Source organism: Doryrhamphus excisus, linkage group LG14 (genome assembly GCF_037039965.1).
Source record: "Doryrhamphus excisus strain RoL-2023G ecotype Guam linkage group LG14, RoL_Dexc_Guam_v1.1, whole genome shotgun sequence".
In the NCBI taxonomy this organism is placed as follows: domain Eukaryota; kingdom Metazoa; phylum Chordata; class Actinopteri; order Syngnathiformes; family Syngnathidae; genus Doryrhamphus; species Doryrhamphus excisus.
Genome location: NC_136370.1, coordinates 15,744,283 through 15,752,990, shown reverse-complemented (window position 1 = coordinate 15,752,990; position 8,708 = coordinate 15,744,283). Strand labels below are relative to the sequence as shown.

General features: G+C 42.4%; 2 protein-coding genes across 2 annotated transcripts; both read left to right on the top strand.

Moving 5' to 3' along the window:
- The first annotated feature begins 33 nt into the window (after positions 1-33).
- Positions 34-1,339, top strand: acyp1 (acylphosphatase 1, erythrocyte (common) type). The gene is made up of 3 exons (XM_058090117.2): positions 34-125; positions 313-394; positions 603-1,339. The coding sequence occupies exons 2-3, from the start codon at positions 314-316 to the stop codon at positions 816-818; spliced, it is 297 nt and encodes a 98-aa protein (XP_057946100.1). The 5' UTR covers positions 34-125; position 313; the 3' UTR covers positions 819-1,339.
- Positions 1,340-1,584: 245 nt separating this feature from the next.
- Positions 1,585-8,607, top strand: mlh3 (mutL homolog 3 (E. coli)). The gene is made up of 12 exons (XM_058090105.2): positions 1,585-4,055; positions 5,297-5,398; positions 5,477-5,562; positions 5,644-5,748; positions 5,821-5,890; positions 5,959-6,027; positions 6,096-6,204; positions 7,386-7,545; positions 7,653-7,676; positions 7,912-7,990; positions 8,077-8,228; positions 8,302-8,607. The coding sequence occupies exons 1-12, from the start codon at positions 1,844-1,846 to the stop codon at positions 8,371-8,373; spliced, it is 3,240 nt and encodes a 1,079-aa protein (XP_057946088.2). The 5' UTR covers positions 1,585-1,843; the 3' UTR covers positions 8,374-8,607.
- Positions 8,608-8,708: the final 101 nt, after the last annotated feature.

Here is an 8,708-nt window from a genome sequence, read left to right as displayed (position 1 = left end):
CACGTCTGTTGCTAAGACACCATGCGTCGCGTTTATAAATGCGTCATCAGACGTCACTTCCGGGAGGCAGGTTCCGCAAATAAACACATCCACCAATACATCCAGTCAATACTCCTGATATTCAGGTGAACGTTAGGGCTAACAGAGATAACTTTTCAGTAAACAAATGAAGCTAAGACATTCGCCTATGCTTTAATACATGACAAAAATGTAAACATGCTAGCCTAGTGTGTAGCTGCAAACGTGTTTTTCATGCTCGTTTCTACATTTGACTATGTAGTTGCTATACTTATTTTCTCTTACTTTGTCCAGCATGTCTGATGCTGACTTAATTTCCGTCGATTATGAAGTATATGGAAAAGTGCAAGGTGTCTTTTTCCGGAAATACACACAGGTAAGATGATGTGACTTGTCCGAGCAGGTTTGGGGTCGGGGTAGCGTATTTAATTCATGATAAAGCACAAATTGTTTAAAAGCTGGATTTTGGGCCAACGATCGAGTTAGGAATATTATATTTTTTGTGATGAAATATGTCACTATGATGTCCACAGATCTGTCCTGCTCCTTTTGTGTGTTAGTGAAGTGTATGTTTGACTTTGCAGGCTGAGGGGAAGAAGCTTGGCCTTGTAGGTTGGGTCCAAAACACGGGCGCGGGAACTGTGCAAGGTCAGCTCCAGGGTCAACGTAAGAAGGTGAAAGAAATGCAAGAATGGCTTAAGTCAACTGGGAGCCCCAAGTCGCACATAATCAAGGCAGAGTTCAGGAACGAGAAAGCGGTTTCCAGCCTAGAACACTCAACTTTTAACATTGTGAAATAACTTAATGTATGCAAGCTATGAACCAACACCCACATATTTATTTTGTCTGTCTTATTATATGTTGAAAAGTATTAACCCTAACATACTGAAAAGTAGACATGTCAAATACTCTACAATCTGGCAATGTTCTAATAAACAGGAAAGCACAGAGATGACTAAAAATGATAATCAAGAGTGTGCTTGTTATTGACTGAAGTTGTGACAAACAGTACACATCATAGGCAGGAATGTCAGCCATTTTGGAACCTTAATTATTTATTTGAACTGTTCTTTTCCCACAGTGGTGGGAGCCATGCTTTTGACATAATTGTGGATAGTTTTTGGCAGAATTGGTGGACTCCCATTTGAATTGATTTCCTGGCTTGGATTTTTCAATACGTTTGTGGTCATAACTTTGACCATAACAAGGACAAAGGGTATAGAAAACAGATGGATTGATAGTTGGATTGATAGTTATGTAAAATACAGTACAAATATATTAACTATACAGGGAAACTATTGTGGACCAATATGACATACAATATACAAATTATTATATCATATAAATTAAATTTCATATAAACTATCTATGACATTGAATAATAGTCAATAAAATTATGAGACCAGATTAAAAAGATGACTCGTGACCAAATTATTTATGAGCTTCATGAAATATAATTGACCATACTGACCAATATTAACATGCAATGTTACCTCCCGTGCAGTAGGTGGTGCGCCTGCGCGATGAACCCTTCAGTTCCTCCCCAACACTAGATGGCAGTAGCTTTAACTAATGACCATCAGTGAACTCCTCTTTTCGTCCGCGGATAAACAACGAAGAAAGCAGCATTCAGTTTATATTGACAATAATCCTCACCTGTTATTGTTTTGTGTTAGTCGTGTGTGATTTAAAGTAAAATATGTGAATATGGCACCGACTTCCGGAGGGACTTTTTTAACGGTCGAACGAGATGAAGTCAAGAAGCCGGTTGGAGCATAATAACGACGGTAAAATGCGACACTTCGGCTGAAAATGTACCAGCGTTATGATTAAATGTCTTCCCGAAGAGGTCCGGGTGAAACTTCGCTCCGGTGTCGCAATCCCTTCCCTCCAGCAGTGCGTCGAGGAGCTCACCCTCAACAGTATCGACGCCGGGGCGACATGTGTGGGCGTCCGGATGGACATGGAGGCGTTCAAAGTCCAGGTGATCGACAACGGCGTGGGAATAAACGCAGAAGACATGGCCTGTGTGGGGAACAGATACCACACCAGCAAATGTAACTCACTGGGCGACCTCGACAACCTCCGTTTTTATGGCTTCAGAGGTGAGGCCATTGCGAGTATTGTTTCTTTAGCCACTCTTGTTGAAGTCTCATCCCGGCCTAAAAACACAAGCAGGACCTTAGTGAAAATATTCAAATCTGGAAAAGCGATGGGGGTTTTTGAAAAAGACTCATGTCGACCTTCTGCTGGTACCACTGTTGTCATTTGCAACTTCTTCCACAACATGCCAGTACGCAGGAAGAGGATGGACCCCATCCTGGAGGGTGAGAGGATCAGACACAGAGTGGAGGCCATCTCTTTAATGCACCCCGGTGTGTCCTTCACCCTGAAGAATGACTGCACAGGAGTCATGTTGGTGCAGCTTCCTAAAGCCAGAGATACGTACCACAGGTTCATCCAAATACACACCCTGGCCCGGGCTCAGAAACTGGTAGAAATCCATTACACCCATGCACAGTTTGAGGTGATTGGTTACCTTGGCAGGGACGCCCACTACAACAACAGCTTGCAGTTCTTGTATGTAAACGACAGGCTGCTTTTAAAGACACGCATACACAAGCTTCTGAACTCCCTTCTGCGCAGGCTCAGCAGTCCAAATCAGAAGAATGAAAGCCCGGAGAAACTCTCAGCCATCAGGAGCCCAAAGCAGAAACGCAGCCAAGATCTGCACGGAATATACATCATTAATATTAAATGTACCTATTCAGAGTATGATATTAGCCTTGAGCCTGCCAAAACTCTAATCGAGTTCAAAGACTGGGATGGTGTTTTGCTGTGCATAGAGGAGGCTGTTAAAGTGTTCCTACGAAAGGAGAACTTGGTGCTCTCCCAAGATTGCTGGCACGATGCGTCACCAAGATTGCTGAAAGCTGACGGTGCAGAGCGAGAAGACGACACATGGGACCAAAACGTCCATGGGGCATCTCGTTGTATGACGCTGGCCTCGGAGTCTGTTCATCGTAAACAGAAAGTGGGTGTTTGTCAGGAACCGGCTCAGGTAGACGCTGAGGTGGAGATGGCTGAAAGTGAAAAATGCCTTCATGATCATACGTCACCGGACCCCGGAAAGGACACGACAGGAGAAGACACTGATAAAGAAATGAAATCATCACCTAAAAATGTAAATTCATGTGCCAGCATCAATCAAACACATGTTGATTCCGACATTAAAAACAGTGTAGACTGCCAGGACACAGCAGGAGAAGAAAGGACAGTCACCGCTAACAAAAAGATACGCCTCTCCTGTCCGTTCATTCACAAATATCTGCAAGAACCCCCCTTGAGCACCAGGAAAGTATTTGTTCAGCCACATTCAAAACGCAAGATCTCACTCCATAATGGATCCATACAGGAAATCCACAGAACTTCTGCTCCTGCTGTCTGCTCAAAGATCTCTAAACTATCTAAAGAGTGTGGCTCACTTGACAAGTTCAGAAGAATTTATGGCAAATCTGCTGAACCACATTTCCCCTCAGTGGACACTCCAACCCACACTGGGCTACTACATCAGACAAACTTTGTAGTGCATCAGCACAAGGAGCCATTCCAGAATGATGTTAAAGAGGGAGAAGAAGGAATCACACCAACACACTCGGGATACACCAAGCTAAAAAATCTCTCAGGTCAAAATAAAGTCAAGCAATCTTTAGCAAGTAAACTCAACCATCTAAAACAACACATGGAAGAAGATCCAGAAGTACCACCTAGTTGTGTTTCTCCAGACAATCCCAGTCTCATTAGTCATGAGGGCTTACAAGGCGGCAATAAGAACGTCTATGAGACCGCGCCTGAGGAACGGCCGACCACGACATCTACAGACTGGCTCCATCACTACGATACGGGCACGGGAAAAACTGCGTACATCAACAAAGTGACCGGGCTCAGCACATACGAGGAACCACCAATGGAGGAAACGCAGATACGCTGTACATCAGATGTCACCAACATGGTCGTCAGTGTTGTCTCTGAAACAGGTGAGGTGTTGTCCGTCAGATTAGTCAAACTCAACGTGTCGGATGTCAATCACCCTTGTGTGAATAGTCCCCAAGAACTGGATGGGATGATGACCCATTTTGTGAGGTGGAAAGGGAGAAATGTTAAAGGCTTGATTTTTGCATCATACATTCCGCTTTATCTTTTGCTACATTTTAGCCACATTGTACTGAGCAGCCATTGTATTGTGTATTGTGATCCAATGCCCTCGTAATTATTTATTCATTCATTTTCTACCGCTTATCCTCATGAGGGTTGCACGGGGTGCTGGAGCCTATCCCAGCTGTCTTCACCAACCAATCACAGAGCACATACAGCAAGCTAACTAGCTAACCACTTCTAAACTTAAGGGGAAAAAAAGCTACCGCTTCCACACAAGATGGGAGGAGAACTTTTTTTCACTCTATCGCGTCAGACATGTCATGGCTGACTTCATGACCTCATGCAGTGTTAAGGTCATGTAATGTAAGGTAGCGTCTCAATGTTTTGTGTCATTTTGTGCCTAGTGACCAGAATACTACATTCATTCATTTTCTACCGCTTATCCTCACAAGGATGCAGGGGGTGCTGGAGCCTATCCCAGCTGTCTTCTGGTCACCAGCCAATCACAGGGCACATATAGACAAACAACCATTCACACTCACATTCATACCTATGGACAATTTGGAGTCGCCAATTAACCTAGCATGTTTTTGGAATGTGGGAGGAAAACAGAGTACCCGGAGAAAATCCACTTATGCACGGGGAGAACATGCAAACTCCACACAGAGATGGCAGAGGGTGGGATTGAACTGGGGTCTCCTAGCTGTGAGGTCTGCACACTAATCACTCGACCGCCGTACAGTCGCCCGTGTAATTGATTTACATGAAATTTCCCATGCTACCTTCAGAGATTTCCGATCCATGTGCCATGTTTTAGCTTTAACGTTGTCAGCAAATCTAGCCAAAATAATATCAGCAAATGAAGCTTTTCTCCACACATGCAATGCAGCCGTCTGATACCAGAGCTCTAGTATCAGAATAATATTCATATTGCCGGGTATCCAAATTTAACAATTCTGTGGTCATCATCACACATTTTTTGCCATCACTGACCCTTGGGAGTTGAAGTCTCCTGATATTTGCTGACGTGTCGCAAAATATATGTTGAAGCTTCATCAGTGGTAGTACTGTATTACTGCACTTCTGCATCGTATCATTGTATTACTGTGTGATGCTGCAGGGATGGAGTACAGGTGTTACCCCTTTCAGGCGGAGCTTGTGCTGCCCTTCCTGCCTAAAGCCAGAGGTGAAAGAGTGCTTAGTTCAGGGACCGATGACGCAGGTACTTCACTCACAGATCTGAACGAGGGAGGGCCCAGTGCTCATGAAGTCTTCCATGTTTTTTTTTTTCCCCCCCAAGTCCCAGCTGTCAATGTCGACACCTGTGACTCGCTCTCCTCTTTGTACTCAAACTGGAACAACCCTGTGTTTGTGCGTCCTCCCGAGGTAAACAAACTCTTGTGTTGTTTCAGGATTGTCTGTGACATCTACGGATTGTATTTTTAATGATATGATATATGATAAAAGGTCGGTGTGGACATCTCAAGTGTGCAGGCTGGCGGGCTATCTGTAAAGATCCACAACATCCTCTTTCCGTATCGCTTCTCGAAGACCATGATACACTCAATGAAGGTAATATCACCGTCACTCAGCTGCTTTTAATGATGCTACACTAAAAAAAAAAAAATAAATAAACAATTTCAGGTGATAAACCAAGTTGATAACAAGTTTCTTGCGTGTATCATCAATACAAGGGATGACACCGACAGCGAAGGTATGGTGAACATTGTTTTTGTGGTTGTGGTAGCCGTCTGTCTCACAATTTCATGGTGGACATTTCAGGGAATCTTTTAGTGATGTTGGATCAACACGCTGCTCACGAGAGAGTGCGTCTCGAAAACCTAATAGCAGGTAAACATAAAAAAATATAAATATACCATAGATATGCTTTGGTAATGCTGCACCGTGTACCATAATAGATGCCTTTGAAGAAGATCCAAATGCACCCGGTGAGAGACGTCTGTGTGCTTCCACTGTTTTACCACCTCTTCGCATCTGTGTGACGGAAGAGGAAGAGAGGCTGCTGAGGTACCGTACATGTACAACACAACATGCACTAGCGCACTGAACAGTTGATTAGGTACACTTGAACGAGGTCTCTCTCCGGCGGCTAAGGTTTCTGTCCTTGCATACTGCGGGATGCAATACGCTATTTGATGCAAGAGAACATTACAATTGTGCTAAAGGCCATCGTTTACAATCGCATTGCAATTTTAATTGGACAATTCTACAATGTTTTTTTTTATTCCATATATAGTACATTAACTTTAAAAGAAAACGATGTGGAAAAATTATTTGTGTGCATTTGTTAGTTCTGTCATCATAAATATATATGTACACATATATATATCGTATTTTCCGGACTATAAGTCACACTTTTTTTTCATAGGTTGGCTGTTCCTGCAACTTGTACTCCAGAGCGACATGTAAATGAAAAAATGTTTATGTTACATAAAATGGACACTTTTTCTGTTCGTTTATTTTTGTGTAGCTGAATAACCATTGTGTTAGCATATCTTACACCTATTCAGCCTGTTCTCTATTCTTTTATTATTAGAACTTGCCTTCCAAGAGGACGTAATGTCTGTTTTGGTCAAGTAGTTTGGAAAATAAATTACCCGCAAAAACTTGCGACTTATGTATGTTTATTTCTTCCTAATTACCTTATTTTCTGGACTATAAGTCGCTCCGGAGTATAAGTGGAACAAGGCCAAAAATGCATAATTGGGTAGAAAAAAAACATACATAAGTTGCACTGGAGTATAAGTCGCATTTTTGCGGGTAATTTATTTTACAAACTATTTAACCAAAACAGACATTACGTCCTCTTGGAAGGCAAGTTCTAACATTAATAAAAGAATACAAAACAGGCTGAATAGGTGTAAGATATGCTAACACAATGGTTATTCAGCTACACAAAAAATAAACATGAACAGTAAAGGTGTCCAGTGTTTATGTAACAAACAGTTTTTTCATTTATAAGTCGCTCTGGAGTATAAGTCGCAGGAACAGCCAACCTCTGAATAATAATTTTGGCCTTGTGCGACTTATAGTCCAGAAAATACGGTATATTGTTTGTACTGAATGTTTACTTTTGTGGCTGAGAGTATCCTGTATGTGTCAATAAAATAAAAAAATAATAATGGAAGAAGGAGATGAGATGATTTAACGTAAATTAAAATGCAATGTTCTCCTTCCATCAAAAACAGGTCTTGTCAGGCTCATTTGCGTCACTTGGGCCTGGAAATGACTTTCACACAGTCGGAGGATTCCCAAGTGCTTGTAAGCAAGGTGCCCGTGTGTTTCTTGGAGAAAGAAAATACAGAGCTACGGCGGAGGAGGCCATCTGTTATCAAACGTGTCGTTGAGGTGGAAGTCTTTTTTTTTTTTTTTTACTTTGATGGGTCATTCAAATGAGCTTCAGCATCTCACCTTGTGTGTTTTTTGTCCATTTCCTGTCTGCGATCATACAACAGGATTACCTTGAAGAGCAGATGGAGGTAAGGGTGCAATGTCCAATGCACATTGCACACATTCTGTTATGGGACACTTCTGATTTTAGCTACAAAAAAAAAAACAATAACACAAAAATTAATCCCATCCCAGATTTTATACAGTAATAAGTAACACAGAGCTAATCCTCTGATCGTGACTCATGATGTACCCTGAAATCTGGATTGCAAACCAAAAAGGGTGTTGGACTCTAAAGGTCCCACTTGTACTCTTTTGCCTCAGTTACTCCGCTCCACCGGCAGAGTGAGAGGAACTCTCCCGCTCACTGTGCTGAAAGTCCTAGCCTCGCTAGCATGCCACGGTAAGGGCAAACTCCTCTTCCTCTCAACATCATCATCATCATCTGGCAAGTGTCAGTTTGAAAAGGATACACACGTGTCCCAACAGGCGCCATCAAATTCAACAACCGCCTGAACCGAGAGGAGTGCCACAGCTTGGTAGCCTCCTTGTCTTCCTGCCAGCTGCCCTTCCAGTGTGCCCATGGCCGTCCATCCATCGCTCCCCTCGTCGACGTCCTTCATTTGGACCCGAACCAGAATGTACCAAAATGCAGTACTGCTCTTAACATTATGACATTGACTTTATGGTGACTAAGCATTCTTGTCTCTGCAGGACCTTCAGAAACCCAACCTGGGAAAGTTAAGAAGGATGTACAAAGCATGGAAACTGTATGGGAAGAGATGAACATCATAAAAATCCTTCATGAAATATTTTTTTTAGAACTACCTAAATTGACAACATTGTAAAATTCCCTTTCTGGAAACATACTCGACATGGTGTCATCCAGCGACCCGCCACAGCACAATGACCATAATTCTAATGAGATCCAATGGAAGAGCTTAGTACCATCCATTTTGTCATATTTATTGGCAAACCTGCACAAATAGTTCTGTGTAAAATGAAGGACTAATGTACAAATCATACATTATATCAAACGCCTTATTATACTCAGCATGGAGTCTTTTTTTTTCCCTCTAAACACACTGTGGAAAAAGTTTGGACACCTCTGACGTAAACAA

What these genes read in the sequence shown, in the direction of transcription:
- mlh3 (XM_058090105.2), top strand. Translation starts at nt 1,844, where the DNA reads ATGATTAAATGTCTTCCCGAAGAGGTCCGGGTGAAACTTCGCTCCGGT. An exon ending in GGATGACACCGACAGCGAAG is followed by an intron (nt 5,891 to 5,958) that starts GTATGGTGAACA and finishes TGGACATTTCAG; the next exon opens with GGAATCTTTTAGTGATGTTG. An exon ending in TTATCAAACGTGTCGTTGAG is followed by an intron (nt 7,546 to 7,652) that starts GTGGAAGTCTTT and finishes ATCATACAACAG; the next exon opens with GATTACCTTGAAGAGCAGAT.
- acyp1 (XM_058090117.2), top strand. Translation starts at nt 314, where the DNA reads ATGTCTGATGCTGACTTAATTTCCGTCGATTATGAAGTATATGGAAAA. An exon ending in TTTTCCGGAAATACACACAG is followed by an intron (nt 395 to 602) that starts GTAAGATGATGT and finishes TTGACTTTGCAG; the next exon opens with GCTGAGGGGAAGAAGCTTGG.